Genomic DNA, 15150 nt, shown 5'->3' with positions numbered 1-15150 from the left:
CCTGTGGGTGAGAGAGGAAACAGCCATTGAAACTTGGATAGTGATTACACTGATTCTGAAAATCAATTAGGGAGTGCTGCCATCTTGGTAATAATGTATCCTCCAATCCATGATCATGAGGTATCTGTCTTTCCATTTATTTCAGTTTTTAATTTCTTTCAATACTGTTTTATAATTTTCAGAGTAGACGTTTTGCACTTTCTTTGTTAAATTTATTCCTAAGTATTTTTATTATTTTTAGTACAATTATAAATAGAATTGTTTTTTTAAGTCAGTTTTCAGGTTGTTCACTGTGAGTGTATAGAAGTATAATTGATTGAGGTATATGTATTGATCATGGATCTTGGAACTCTGCTCAACTCATTGATTAGTTCTAATAGTGGTTTAGTGGATTTCTATAGACAAGATACGTCACCTGCAAATAGGTCGTTTTACTTTTTTTCGGGTCAGATAGATAGATGCCTTAGTCCTCTGGCTGGATCTTCCACATGACATTGGGTAGAAGTGACAAGAACTGGTACGCTTGCCTTGTTTCTGACCCCTTATGATGATAGCGGTGGGATTTTCAGAGACGTTCTTGATATGGCTGAGGAGGTTCCCTTCTGCTCCTAGTTTGATGTGTGTTTTTATCATGAACTGGTGTTGGATTTTGTCAGACATTTTTCCAGTTCTCTGAGGTAATCAGAGTGGTGTTTTGCACTGTGACAGGTGTTGGAAGAAGGATCCCTTCTGTCTGAGAAGTGCCATCCGGTGAGCAGTGCAGGAGACTCGAGTCTGACTCAGAGCTTCAGTGCCTGGGAGAATCCTCTTTCTTTCTCCTGACTCATAGCTCTTTGTTGATTGTCTTCACCAATTACTTTTTGAGTGTTAGATGGGTCTGACACCTTCACCTGGCAGGTTGCTCATAATGCCGGCAGTCAGGATGGAGGAAGAGAAAAGGGGCAGACAGATGAGAGTGCTGACGGAGCCTGGGGGCTGAGCAGGTAACAGCCATGCAGAGCGCAGAGCACTTGGAGTCGGATCTGGCAGGCAAGGAGTCCAAGTTCCTCTCGACCACCCTTCACCCCGCTCACCTATACTTGCTGAAGCGCGCCCCCCTGCCTCTCATCGTCCCTCCTTTCCCCCTCCCTTTTCTCTCCTTTCCAGGTTTCTGTAGGGGCTGCAGCTGAAAAGAATAAGAAAGGGAATTCCCTGGCAGTCCAGGAGTTAGGAGTCTGGGTTTTTACTGCCGGGCGCCCAGGTTCAGTCCTTGGTTGGGAGCTAAGACCCCACGAGCCACATGGCACAGCCAAAAAACAAGAAAGATAATGCTCTAACTTTATGCTGAAGTTAGATTCTGGTGAAAGTGTGTTTGCACACGCTGAAGGGCAGCCGGTGGCCAGGACCCCGTGTGGCCAGAGGGGAAAGTGGGCATGAGAAGACAGCCTTGAAATGTCAGCTCAGGGAGTTTGGGTTCCAGTCCGTCCCTTCCGTCCTGTCCTCCTCTGCATGTTTCCAGGTTGAATCTGAGCTGTAATTCACCTGGACCATGGTCTAGGGTGTTCTGTAGAACAGCGGCTAAACCCTTCTCTCTCGGGGCCAACCACTGCCTTTGCTCATTTTCATGATGCAGTCAGGGTTCTGTCAGAATGTTTTGTTTCTTTTTCCAGTTTAAGCTTCGTGGTCTTTAAATGAAGATTTTTAAGTCTCGGGTTTTGGGCAGTGGTTTGTAAGTTTTATGGGGGAGAGGCAGCAGGAATTACCTCTCCCGTTAGTGGCCAGTGACCGGAGGTCCCCTGCACAGGGCTCTGCGCAGGAGCACCAGGTGGGCCGCCTCACCCCTGCAGGCATGCTCCCGGTGCACTCGGGCACCTGCCTCCAGGCAGCGCCTCCAGGGATTGAGCAGTGCTGCGCGATAAACTTGCTGCGGTGGGGGAATGTTCTAGACCTGTACTGTCCAATGCAGCAGCCACAAGCCATGTGTGAGCACTTGGAAGATAGCTAGTGGAAGGGAGAGACTGAGGTTTTATTTTGTCTTACTTCCCTTGGTGGCTGGCAGCACAGGCCCAGCCGCCTTGGTCAAGACGGGCGGTGGGGGTTCTTTGGGAAGGGCCCTGGGCTCTCCTCCCTCTGATGGGAGCTCCCTCGCCAGCTGAGGGTTAGGAAGTCAATGACTTCCTCGTCGCTCTCTTTGAGCCTGTCTGGTGTGGCCTGCCAGGTAAACTGGTAACATCTCTGTTTGGCAGAAGTTGGTGGCCGAGTGTCCAGGCAGAGGGGGGCCGTCTGGGTCGGGGCCCTGGCCCTCTGGCTTTGCTGCCCCAGCCGCTGCACATACTGCTCCTCAACATGGGACTGGCCCCAGAGCAGCAGCCTCGCAGGGTGACCATGTCTGGGGCACGTGTTGGTCTCTCTGATGACCTGAGTCATAGTGACTCAGAGCCTGTGTCACTCTGCGGACTGATGCCTGGATTTATTCACAGTCCTCCCAGGAATTCTGTAAGTGGTGAGTTTTTGTGTCTGGAAAAGCCTTCATTGATTTCTTTTCTTTCTAATTATAATAAAAATAAGTCCTCTAGTCAAGTCCCCCGTCTCTGTGTAGACTAAGGAACAGTTTAGCATTTTCATCTCTGCCTTCTTGCCAGCTGCCCAAACCTTAGAGAGCCGTTGGTAGTGAAAGGAAAACTTTTACTTCTGGGCACGTCTCCATGGAAACCTGAGGATCTGTGGCTCCAGCTAACCGCGGTCACACACTCGTGACGTCGTGGTTCACTCTTTTGTGCTGCTCGTTACGTCACAGACACGAGATTTATCTCCCAGAGGAAGAGGCAGTAATAAGAGCATGAGCACCAGTTAAAACAGAAAAAGATGAAACGTATTTACTGCAGCGAGCCACGACACAGAGGCCAGAGACAGAAGGCCTGCGGTGGCTCGGCAGTAATCCCACTGTGCGTTAGCGGTCTTGCCTAAAGGGGCTTCAAGAGGAAACACAGCTGGGAATTTCACCTGCGGCCCCCCTTCCTGCAGCATTTTAAAGCTGCTCTCTCTGCCGACTTTGATCTTGGCAGGGGGTTTAGAGTCCCTGATGGGCTCTGTAAAATGACTGGTGGTCTGGCCACTCCCTGGAAAGGAGCTGTCTGCGTCACAGAAGCCAGTTCAAGGCCTTCCTCTGCCCTCTTCCCACTTCCTCCGGCCCCAGGAGACTGCTGCTTGGTGTGAGGCTGCTCAGTGAGGCGGGGTGAGGCTGGCGGACCCCCCAGTCCCAGCCTGGTTTTGCCAGTGTGAGCACTCGGTGTAGCCCTGAGAGACCGTAGCTGAGCTGGAGGCTGCTGGGGTTCAGTAGACCCCAAGGACACGAGATGGCCTTCTGTTTTATCCCTCCCTGGGCTCACCACCCTAGCTGGAGCGTATGTGGGTGCGTGTGGGTATCTGAGGCTCCACATAGCTTGTGGCGAGAAGCTCAGCAGAGTCCTCCACCCCTACGCCTAGAGAGGACTCTCAAAGCGGAGCGCTTGTTGGCGTCTGTGTCTGGAAGCCACCCTGCCGACTCGGCAGCCTGGTGAGTCTCTGCTGGCCTGTGTGGTGCTCTGACTTCACCGTGGGAAAGTGCTGACCGGGCCCTCTGCACTGGGTAGGCCAGGGGCTCACGGAAGCCAGCGAGCCGCCGTGCCTGCTGCGAGCCTCCCGCCCCTCCTCACTCTCCCCTGGGGAGGCTGGCGGGAGGCGGTCTAGAAGAGGCTCCCCGGCCCCTGCAGGTGTCTGCGCTCTTCAGCTGTGCTTCTCGTCCTGCCAGGAGGGGGAAGTGCATGTCCTGCGGGCCTGTGACCTCACCAGAATGAGGAGCGCCTTTGCCCGCGTGGGAGGCCTTGTGAGAAGGTTTCGTAGATTGGTTAAGGACACTCCGTTTCCAGAAGTACCAGGGACTAGTTCCAAATTGCCTTTAGCGTTCACTTCTATTGTTTTATTTCTTTTCTGCTTTTTAACTTCGAGGGAACATGTTTCCTAACTAGAAGCACATTTTACTAATGGTTCATCGCTGCTGGTCACTGTTTCATGGCTGTGTGAGGGCCATCTCAGACCTCTGCCTTCCTGATGGTATCTTTTCCAACTCACGCACCCCCTCCTCATTTCTGTAAACCCCTGGGGTGGGAGGGTGGCCTCGCCCCGCATGGTCTGTGCCATCTCTGCTGGCATGCTGTGGCCACTGCCCAGGTGAGGCGAAGGCGCCTCCTTCAGGCTCCAGCTGTCCACCCCTGCTGTCCGGGAGCTCTCCGGCTAACTGGAGCGGCAGGAGCCTGGGTCACACTGTGTACTTGTGGGTTGTAAATTAGCTCATTTCATTTACTGCTGTGCTGTTTGCTTGAGGGTGTGAGGTGAGGCACAGATGAGCAGCACTTGCTGTTGCCCGAGCCCTCAGGCTTGCCTGGGGCTGAGAGGACTAAATCAACCCAGTCCGAGGATCCTGGGACTCCAGAGGGGAGGTGGCTCAGCCAGATTGTGAGAGGGTCTCTGTTGGTTTGTATAAAATGTAGAGAGTCTCAGAAGTTTCCATTTGCGTATCCCCTTGCTTATTATTATTTCACTTGAAATCTGTGGCTACACAGGCCACTCATCTGGACCTCGCTTTAAAGCTGAGTTAAATTGTAAATTTAACAAGGCTAAGTACCATGCCGCCCCCTGCCATGGTGTCTGGGAGCTCTCTGAGAACGTGTGACCAGTATTAACATCCTGCCACCACCTCTGGCTCTGGGGCTGAGGATTCACAGCCCCTCGTGGGGTTTCACTTTCCCCTGCAGCCTTTAGCGTGGCTTGAGGAGCTTCTCCAGCATCTCCATGGTTCGGGGGAGAGGGCGGCAGCAGGGCTGGGCCTGGCCTCCTTTCTGCCTCTGACCTGTGACTTGACAGGAGAAAAGAGGCCTGCGGATTCAGTGTTTTCACAAGGAAGCCTTGGCGTGGGCCTGTGGAGTGGGCTTAGCCTAGGATAAGAAATTCTAAAAAGAACATTTACTGGAGATTGTTAAAACAACAGGATATGATCATGGGAATACAGAAAAAATAAAATTAGTGTCTACTTTGCCAACAAAGGTTCGTCTAGTCAAGGCTATGGTTTTTCCTGTGGTCATGTATGAATGTGAGAGTTGGACTGTGAAGAAGGCTGAGCACCGAAGAATTGATGCTTTTGAACTGTGGTGTTGGAGAAGACTCTTGAGAGTCCCTTGGACTGCAGGGAGATCCAACCAGTCCATTCTAAAGGAGATCAGCCCTGGGATTTCTTTGGAAGGAATGATGCTAAAGCTGAAACTCCAGTACTTTGGCCACCTCATGCGAAGAGCGGACTCATTGGAAAAGACTCTGATGCTGGGAGGGATTGGGGGCAAGAGGAGAAGGGGACGACAGAGGATGAGATGGCTGGATGGCATCACTGACTCGATGGACGTGAGTCTGAGTGATCTCTGGGAGTTGGTGATGGACAGGGAGGCCTGGCGTGCTGCGATTCATGGGGTCGCAAAGAGTCGGACACGACTGACGACTGATCTGATCTGATCTGATAATCTTACTATCCAAAGAGTAAGATTTCAGATACTGTCATATTTTGGTAGATCTCCTTTGTCCTTTATGCGTAGAGACGTTGTGACAAACGGGATTGTACTTGCACACGCGTGTATCCGAGCAGTGTGCATCGCGTTTCCCCATGCTGTTACCTATTCTGAAACCTTGTCTAACCGACTGATAGTCCACCATGGTGAGGTGCCATAGGCTATTTGGGAGTGTCTCTCATGTTCTGCTATTAAAAATCACAGTGCGCGGTCCTCTACCTCCATGTGTGACCCCCACCCCACGCCCCTCAGGCTGTGCCCCACGCCAGGCTCCTCCTGACTGTCCCCTCTGTCTTGCAGATTGTTTGCTCCACGAGGAGAACTTCTCGGTGAGGTGCCCCAAGCACAAGGTGAGTCAGCCTGCAGAGCCGGTGCTCCCTGCAGGACTAGGGGGTCGGGGGCTCCTCCTGAAAGACCTGGAGACCTGATATTCAGTCTCAGGCCAGGGCTTAGTGGGTGGAGGGGCAAACAGGAGGGAGCCCTGTGATGTGGGGTCAGCACCATGTGGTGGCGGAGCTGGGGAGAAGGTGTTTGTCTGTTCAGAGAAATGCACGTAACTCCTGGTTTCCGCCTTAGTTTAGTGGAACCCCAGACCACAGACTGGCGTGGGGTGAGGTTGGCTGTAGGCCTGGATGCAGAGCAGAGGCGTCTTCCCCGATTAGAGAGAGCTGACGCCCGGCTCTCGGGGAAACGCCATCCCCGCCAGGTTCTGCTTCCACAGGTGCAGCCCATGGTGTCTGCATTTGGTTCAAGAGTTGGTCTTTTGGTCGCCTCTCAAATTTAGGAAGGGAAGGAAGATGCGGGCGGAGTGTGTGAATGGCCTATTTCCAAAACACCACTCACGGGTGTGGGGAGGGGAGGGTGTGGAGAAGGGACCCCCAGGAAGGGCTGGGCTGTGGAGGCCTCCACCTGGCGCTCCTGCAGCGGCGGCTCTCCTCCGGCTGAGGTCACACTGACCCCTGGTGGCCACTCGTGCTCACAGTCTTCAGTCTCCACTCAGTGGGGCCAGAAGGTACTAGAAAGAGGTCATCTTGACAGTCTGCCCTCAAATTGCTTCTCAAGGATGCTTACTGATGCTTTTCTTTAAAAATTATTTCCCAAGATGGATCCTTGGATCTTAGAATTTTCTCTTTATTTTTTACTTCATTTGTACTTTTTTTTAAACTTCCCTTTTTGAAGGGTCACATTTTGCGTCAGCAAACCCTGTCTTGAGTATCTCCTGTATGTCGTGCAGTACTGACTCTCTGCTTTTTCTTTCCTTTTCCATGTGCATTCCTTGCCTCACCTCCGCCCGCCCTGACCCGCACGCTCGTTCTCTGTCCCTCCTGTCTCGTCTCCTTGGCTTTGCCGGCGTCAGCCTCCCCTCCCATGCCCTGTCCCCCCCTTGCAGAACAAGACAGCGAAAGGCAGCCTCAGCACAGAGCAGTCGGAGCGGGGGTGAGGGGGGCAGTGTGCTCGTGGGAATGGAAAGTACAGCAAGCACAGGTGAGTCGGGGCCACCGCCCCTGCGGACTGCGATGGGGTGTCGTGGCCTCTGCCTCCTGCTCGCCCTGGCCAGGCGGCACCTGGGTATCTAATTGCATGAGGCCAACACCCGGTGGATAAAGCACTTCTCTGTTTGTTGCTTAGCCCCCCAGAATACGTGTAGAAAGATAATGTGGGGCTTTAAAATGGTTCCATCGTCCACTAGGGATCAGGGGGCTGTTCCTGAAGGCAGGCCTTGGGTGGGGCTCCTGGGGGCAGCTGGCTTCCGGGATGGAGCCTCTAAGGTGGGGCTGCTTTTGCCTGCAGCCCTCGCTCTTTCCCCGTCTCAGAAAGGCTTCTCACCAGAGATCTTTTCTTTTTTAGTTTGCTTGATGTCTCTAAAGCTTGGGCTTCCCTGGTGGCTCAGACAGAAAGAATCTGCCTGCAGTGTATGAAATGCAGGTTCCATCCCTGGGTCGGGAACATCCCCTGGAGAAGGAAATGGCAACCCACTCCAGTATTCTTGCCTAGGAAATCCCGTGGACGGAGGAGCCTGGTGGGCTACAGTCCATGGGGTCGCAAAGAGTCACGACTTAACGACTACACCACCACCACAGCTCTAAACCTTTGAGTGAGTTCTCCTTTGAAAAACAAAAATTCCCCAAGTTTTGTTATGTGAAATCTTCCCCTGCCTCCCGGTGCTATGAAAGATTCCTTTCATATAAGTGCAAAGGGAAGGAAAATCCCCTCAAAGATTCAGCAGACTTTAGCACATTTAATTTTACTTTTAAAATTCTCAGGAGATTGAGTTGTGCTTTCCATGAGTGTGTCTGTGGGTTCGTGGTCGGGGCTGGTAGCGTGTGCCTGTGAGAGCAGGATTATATGACTTGGGTCTCTTGAAGCAATGGGCCCGCAGTGCCCACCTCCACCCGGCCTTCCACATCCTCCCCGTCCGTACTGAGTCACTGAGGGAAAAGCAAAACAGATTATGAGAAGAAGAAGCAAAATGTAACTAACCTGGAGCACTTGCTTCTACAGGATGGGGCAGGCAGCCAGTTGTCTCAGAAATGTTCATTAAGGGATTATTTCTCTTCAGGTGAGAGCATCTGTGTTTACTCCAGGCGTCTGCGACCCACACACTGGTGTGCAAGGCCTGGCTCTCTGGGGCAGCACTGTGTGCCTGAGTCTCTGGAATGTTCCCTCCCCCTTGTTACGAATCTTCCCCGGGGCCTCAGCAGGTAAAGAATCCACCTGCAGTGCAGTGCAGGAGACAGGAGACCTGGGTTTGTTCCCTGGGTCAGGAAGATCCCCTGGAGGAGGGCATGGCTACCCAACTCCAGTATTCTTACCTGAAAAATCCCATGGACAGAGGAGCCTAGAGGGCTACAGTCCATGGGGTCGCAAAAAGTCAGACACGACTGAGCATCTGTGTTACAAGGGGTGGGAGTCAGCCTAAAATTCATCCCGGGACGTGGCAATTTTCATCTGGCAAGTCACTTGTTTCTTAGGTGGGTCCCAGTACCAGCCTCCAGAGAAGGCCCTCGGCTGGGTGATGAGCCCGTGGGGGTTACAGTGCTCTCATGAAGGTGTCCAGTGAGGACTCCGCACTCTCTCTTTTCTCTCCTGCTCTTCCACGGGTAGGGGTGGGAATGGAGGGCACGGGGGTGGGTGCAGAAAGCTGGCCACCACGAGGAGCTCTCCGAGTCTAGAACCTGCAGGGTCCAGTGACCCTCAGGCCAGCAGCAGTCTGGGGGATTTCCAGGCCCATTTCTGTTGGCCCTTCCGCGTGTCCCTGGGCTTGATGGTGTCACTGTTTCTGAGCGGCTCTGCCACCTTCCCAGCCCTGGTGTTTAGAGCCGCTTGGAACGGAGGCCATGGGGAGTGTTCCCGGAAGTGTCTGGGAAGAGCCGGTTGGGGAAGAACCATGAGTTACTTGGGGCCTTTTGTTCTTGTCCTGGAATCCCAGGCTGTGTTTGAGAAAAATAGGAAGTCTGGGCCCAGTTTCCTCTTGGAAATTTTAATTTTGTTCATCCTCGCCTTCCTCTCTGCCCATTCTTGGGCTCTGCCAGCTGCCAGAGCCCTCCGCTCTCACAGGACGACAAGCCTCATGGTTCATCCTCACAGGGTGGGTGTTGCTGTCATGTTTATACCAAAGAAACGAGGCGCTGAGTGATCGAGTGGCCTGTCCCTCCGTTTGGGGTTGTTTCAAGTCTGTTGAGGTCAGACCTTTCCCTCTTGGAGGGAAGGGAGGGACAGAGCGCCGTCTCGTGCCCCTGAAGTGCTTGTCAAGGCAGGGCCCTTCTCCTGGGTTCGCCCGCCCTCTGCAGGTGGTGGGAAGCCCCAGCGTGAGGGGCGGACGCAGCCCCTCCCTTCAGGGAGCATTCACCTTGGGGTCTGTGCTGGGGGCGCAGGTCCACCATCACAAGGTGGGGAAGGGGCAGTGATTATTCCTGTGGTGTGGAGAGTGCTGTGTGACAGCGTCAGCCCACTTAGCATCTCTGTGCTTCAGTTCCTCCTTCTGTGAAAAGAGGACTAACGGTGGCCGGCCTTGTGAGGATGCAGTTAAGAAATGTCTCCACCGTGCCCGGCGCAGCCGTGTCTGGCAGAAAACGCCAGGGCTGAGGGCATGGAGATGCGAGTTCTCATCTCGCACTGCCACGTGAGGTATCTGGCCAGGCCAGCTGTGCCCAGGAGGAAAGGTCAGTGGGCGGCCCCCTCCCGGGTCTGCAGGTGCGGGAGCTTTGGCCAGCCACTTCCGCCCTCTCCCCGGCTCGAGGTAGCTAGTGGACGAGGCTCCTCGCCCGTCCCTCGTTCTCATTGGCTGTAGACATGGAGGCCCCATTCCCACCCGGCCCACCCAGTGGCGGGAAGCCGTGACCTCCGTCCAGCTCTGCCTTGTCCTGGGTGCAAGGTTAGTGCCCAGGGTCATGTCCCGGGTCCTCCTTCCCGCCCACCCCGCGGCCCCACACGCACTGCCGCTCTGCACCAGCTCCTGTCTCTCCTCGACTTGAGGTTCCCGCCACCTGTAGGGCCAAGTGCAGCTCCTCAGCTCACCTCCGAGGGCCCTGGGGTCACCTCCTCTGACTCCTCAGCGCCTGGCCGCCTCCCTCAGGGGTCCTGTGCCCACACTCGGCTCCCTGGGCCGTGGTGCTGTGCCTTGTCTCCGCTTTGGGTCTCAGCTTCAGGGCACGTCCTCAGAGCAGCCTTCCCAGTCCCCTTGTCCCCACTCTGCCACCTCCCTGGCGTCACCACGGTTTCGAGTCGCTGGTATGTTCACAAACCGTCTGCATCTCCACTAGATTGTCCTCCCACAAGGACGGGGCGGCTGTCTTGGCCTCTTCATGCACTGGCCCAGGATTTGGGGGGAGGAGGGCGTGCAGGGTAGTTCCTGTCCTCATGGGGCGGCCCAGGGAGGAGGGCGCTGACCTGATGGCGTCGGGCGGGTGCAGGCTCCTCACGTGCTCCCCATCAGGCTCAGGTCTCAGCTTACAAAGGCGAGGGCAGCCTCAGCCAGATGGAGGTCCCCCCCAGGTCCAGGCGGCCGAGGTGAAGCTGAAGGGCAGCAGGAAGAGGCTGATGGGAATGCTTTGGCCTGGGATGAAGGCCCGATTGTTCGCCAACAGCCGAACACACCGGTGCCTTACTACAGAGAAGAGAGCGGCCTCAGCACAGAGGGCCGCCCGCTCACTCACGGGCCACGGCTCTGCCCTGGTGCTGTCTCCTCAGCCACCTCCGACGCCTTTGGACAGACCTGAGCAATGGAGGCTCCGAGGCAGAGTCCCAGGGGCCCAGTCAGAAGAGCTTTGCTGACCGTGAGCCCCAGTCCCAAGTCTAACCAGCCCAGGGCTTTGGGCTGCACAGGTCCCCTCCCTCAGGGCTTTGTCTCCAAGATGATGGGGGTGGCGGGGAGGGGGGGGGGGGGCGGTGTCAGGCCTCGCAGTGTTCCAGTGAAGAAGTGTCTGTAGGGCTCCTGGCATAGTGCCTGGCCCCTACTAGATGTTTCAAGAGTTTTCTTCCCATTCTTCCTACTAAAGGAATAGTTTTCGGAATAATGGAGAAGTTAAGGCTCCATTATATTCAGGGTCAGTCAGGTATCAGACCCTGGGGAGGTCCCTGCGGGGAACGCCGGAAGGCCGGGCACTGGCAGCGGATATGGACGGATATGCCCAGGCCCCCCAGTGGCACCAAGGGAAGGAGCCCAGGCCAGCGGCCTGCGGAGCCCTCCGGCCAGGCAGACCCTGGTGCCGAGACCACCTGCATTCTAGAGGGTGCAGGCTGGAGACTGCCAAGTGCTGGGGAGAGGGCAGACCCTGCTCCTGGCCCTCGGTCCATGAGCTGAGCTTTGCAGGATGTGCGGGCACTTGTCCTCTGTTCCCGCCCATGGCCCACATCCCCGGCAAGATTTGACCCCTTTGGTCCTTGTTTGAGGCCCCCTGGCAGCCCTGCCCTGGCATCGCCTTGATAGAGGGCCTTTGGTTCCTGGGGCGACACCAGAGAAGGCTGCTTCTTCTCCCCCTTTCCTGGCAGCCTTAGCATCAGGAAACCAGAGTGGAGAGAGTCCGTGCTGGGGGAGGGGGTGCTGGGGTGACCCCCTGGGTGCGGGGGAAGCCACTCTGTGGCCCATGGCAGGGTGGCTCAGCTCCTGGCCCCAGCAGCTGGAGGCCCAGGGTCTGCTTTTGCCTGAGGGCGGCGATGCTGTCCTGCTGCCCTGCAAGCCCCTTACTGTTATTCATGTTTTCTGCCAAGCAGCTAGGAATCTCTTTCTGGCAAGGGCTGGCGGGAATGTCTGTTCTTAGCTTGTATACACAGGCTAGCCTTAACTAGTTTGTGTATTAGTAAGTTTTACAGAAGCAGAAAAGGGACTGGTGATGCCTGGGTTTTCCTGAGGTCTATTGGTTGGTGGAGGGAACTGGAAAGGGTTTGAGGAAGAAGCCAGGTGAGCCCCCGCGCACACACACACACACACACACACACACCGGGGTGTCACCACACGTGGCTCTTGGCCTAATTTTTCTGGACTGAATTCCCGGAAATTGCTGTGTCTCTGAGATCCTTGCACACGTAAGGACCCATGAAGTATCCTGAGGAGGCCCTTGGTACAAGCCCGCGTACCCTCGGTGGCCACCAGGAGAGTCTTCCTAAACCTGGGGCCCGGGCCAGAAGGAGAGACAGACGCCAGTGGCAGGGCCTGGGGAGCCCCAGAGGGTGACCTGAGAGCCGCCCTCCCCTTGGAGCTCCCGGGAGTGTTCTCTGTTAGCTGTGAGAGCGCCGCCTGCGGCTGGAGGGGACCGGGGCATGGTTCTGTGGTCCTGAGCCGGTTTTTCCACATCAGCTGGGTGCTCAGCCACCTCTGTGAGGACAGGTTCCCAGGCCCACGTGCTGAGTCCTGCTATAGGCCCCAGGGGGCAGCATCCTGAGCAAGGGTCACCCCAAGAGCTGCCCCACTGCAGGCAGCCCCACCTCGGGGGTCAGGGGAGTCTCTCCTGGTCTCGGCTCCCTCCACACACTGGGGAGGGGCACTCCGAGTCCATACCCGGTGCAGCTGGCCAGGTCATTGCTGCCTTTACCCTGTTTCAGGCCCAGAGCCACACAGCCGGCTCTACCACGGGCCCTGGGTGTCTCCGGTCCCGGCTGCCAGTCCCTGCAGAGTCGCGCCACCACAGAGCAGGGGCTGTGGGCTGCAGCACCATGAAGAGGTTCCCAGCACCCAGTGTCTGCTTGTCTTGCAGGTGAGACTGTGGAGATGAGAAGGTGGTGGATACTCGTGATGGAATGGAAACGGTCCTCCTGTGCAGCCACACCCCACCCCGCCCCACCCCGCGTGCCTGCCCGCGCCAGCACTTCCTTCCTAAGTTCTTACATCACTCTCAAACCGGTGACACCACAGGAAAGAAAGACCCAAGACGTTGGAATGGCTGTTTCCATGGACACAATCTCCATAGTGACCGTGTGGGGGGAGGGGGGAGGGGTGGGATGATGGGAAAGGGTGGGGGGAATTAAAAGGGAGGGATAAAAATATATATATATAAATCTATTTTTAGTCTGGAAAGACTTTGTTTAAATGAAAGGTGCGCTATCCCTTTTGATTCTATTTTAAAATTATCTAGTTAAAGAACTCCAAATTTGTTCCAATAACGTGAAATTTAAATGTGAAATTGAACTGAACAAACTCTGATCTCACAAGGACAGGGGTGGCTTAGATCCTTGGCCCAGCTCACACAATTCAGAGACTCTAGACCCAGGGTCAGAGGAACAGACGAACCACACCAAACCATGTCTTTGTCAGTAATTTGTCTCAAAAGTGGGAAGGTCAAGGGGGAGGGAAGTGGGGGATGGTCCGTGTTTTCAAGAATGGGAGAATGATGTTTAAACACAAAAATAAATCTTTTTCATTTCCAGAAACACTATTTATTTATTATTAAAAAATTTTTTTTTTTTTTTCGGGGGAGGGGACATTGGCGGATGCCCCAAGGCGGAGGCCCCACGGTCACAACTGTGTCCTGGGTCCTTGGCCGGTGAGAGCCCCGAGGGTCCCACCAAAGCGGCTTGGCCGGCAGGATCAAGGGATGGCTACCCCTGGGCACATTCCAGGCAGCTGTTGTGCCCTGACCCCCAGGGCGGATGGACAAACCTAGGCCGTAGGAGTGGACACAGGGAAGGACGGTGTCATGTGCTCATGGGTGGGGGGGGGTAAGCTGACCAGGAGCACCCACTCCACCCTTTCTTCTTTGCTTTCACTTTTATAAAGGATAAGGGAGCCTGCCAGTTGAGCAGCCCCCCGCTACATGATTCTCTATGTTGTGTTGTTTTGTTTTGTTTTGTAAATTGTATAATTTTTAAATATCTGAGTTTTAAAAAAAGAAAAAAGTACAAAAAAAAAATCTTGTTAAGGCCTTAAGAAGGGGTTAGTGCATCTTTCAGGGGTCACTCTGCCGTGGGGATAAAATAGCTGTTTCACAAACAGTTTTATTTAAAAAACAAAACAAAAAAAATCAAAAAAATAATAAACTTCATTTTAACCTTGTTTCCTTTTTTGTTTGAAGCAAACGTGTCTCTTTCTCCTCCCATTCCAGCCGTCAGGCTGGCTCTGATTCTGCTGCGGAGGTGGCTGCCATCAGACTGGCCCAGCCACCTAGGCCTCCCGCAGGCCCAGGGCCCTTGCAGCAGACCCTGGAATGATCCCAACCAAGGACAGTTCTAGCCGCTCAGCCTGGTGGGTCGAACTCAGCCGTGTGTGAAGATGGCCAGATTACTTGAGAGGAGGACAAAATTCCAATCAATGTGAATTTTAAAGCTTATTAAAAAATAATGCAATGTTAATGGACTTTGTTTTAAAGAACAGAAACACTGGAAGGAATGCTGTGAAGTAGAAATAAGCAATTATAAATGAGTTCTGGTGTGCTTATCAGTTTGAGGCTGCAGAAATGGCAGATTAATTTTGTTACAATGGCTCCATCCAGCAGTGTGGTCCAATTCTCATTTTGCTCCACCAGGATGGAGGTGTGGGTGGGTATGCTGTGTGGGCCACGGAACCTGCATAGGAATTATGGTTCTTTATTTCCTTGGCATCCTGTCTGGTCTTGGCATTAACACAGTTCAGATGAGATTGGGAGATTGCAGGTGTTGGGCTTAAACCACAAACCTTGAACATATCTTCAGGAAAATACTTTCCTGACAGCAGATGGTTGGTTCTTCATTTTGCCTTTTTTAAATTCTTTTGACTGGGCTGATGATACTTTGAGTAAAACACTGGTGATGGTTCCTCAAACTGGCTCCTGAAATGACCATTCACTGGGGAGTGGCCCTATTCCACGCCTCACTCCCAACTCTAGCTTTCCGGCTTCTGTAAGAAGCCTCAACTGTTCATGGGCATTTCAGCTCCTGCCACTCTTTTGAGTTCTCTGTTTTTTGGACAGACTTTATTTCTAGAGCAGTGTTAGGTTCATCACAGTGTTGCGCAGAAGGTACGGAGATTCACCATGCATCTTCTGCCCCCACACACGCACAGCCTCCCCCAGTGTCAGCGCTCCCCACCAGGGCAGTGCCTTGTCTTTGGTGAACTTGCATCAACACATGGTCACCCACAGCCCATAGTTTACGTTGGGGTTCATCT

General features: G+C 54.1%; 1 protein-coding gene across 8 annotated transcripts in view; it reads left to right on the top strand.

Annotated features, from left to right (window-relative positions):
* The window catches only part of TCF20 (transcription factor 20), a 169334-nt gene extending 155273 nt beyond the window's left edge, over nt 1-14061 (top strand). For 2 of the 8 annotated variants that reach the window (XR_011566884.1, XM_019961921.2), the window contains 3 exons: nt 5874-5923; nt 6964-7058; nt 12767-14061. Coding sequence is in view for 6 of the 8 variants with exons in the window: in XM_019961921.2 (XP_019817480.2) it covers nt 5874-5923; nt 6964-7014 (101 nt within the window). In the remaining 2 variants the exon portion in view is untranslated. Of the gene's footprint in view, nt 1-5873; nt 5924-6930; nt 7059-12766 lie in introns of those variants that run through there. The other 6 variants (XM_070790523.1, XM_019961920.2, XM_070790524.1 and 3 more) reach the window with 4 other exon arrangements.
* Nucleotides 14062-15150: the final 1089 nt, after the last annotated feature.

Source organism: Bos indicus, chromosome 5 (genome assembly GCF_029378745.1).
Source record: "Bos indicus isolate NIAB-ARS_2022 breed Sahiwal x Tharparkar chromosome 5, NIAB-ARS_B.indTharparkar_mat_pri_1.0, whole genome shotgun sequence".
Taxonomy (NCBI): domain Eukaryota; kingdom Metazoa; phylum Chordata; class Mammalia; order Artiodactyla; family Bovidae; genus Bos; species Bos indicus.
Note: the sequence above shows the minus strand (reverse complement) of the source record. Positions and strands in the feature narration are given on the sequence as shown.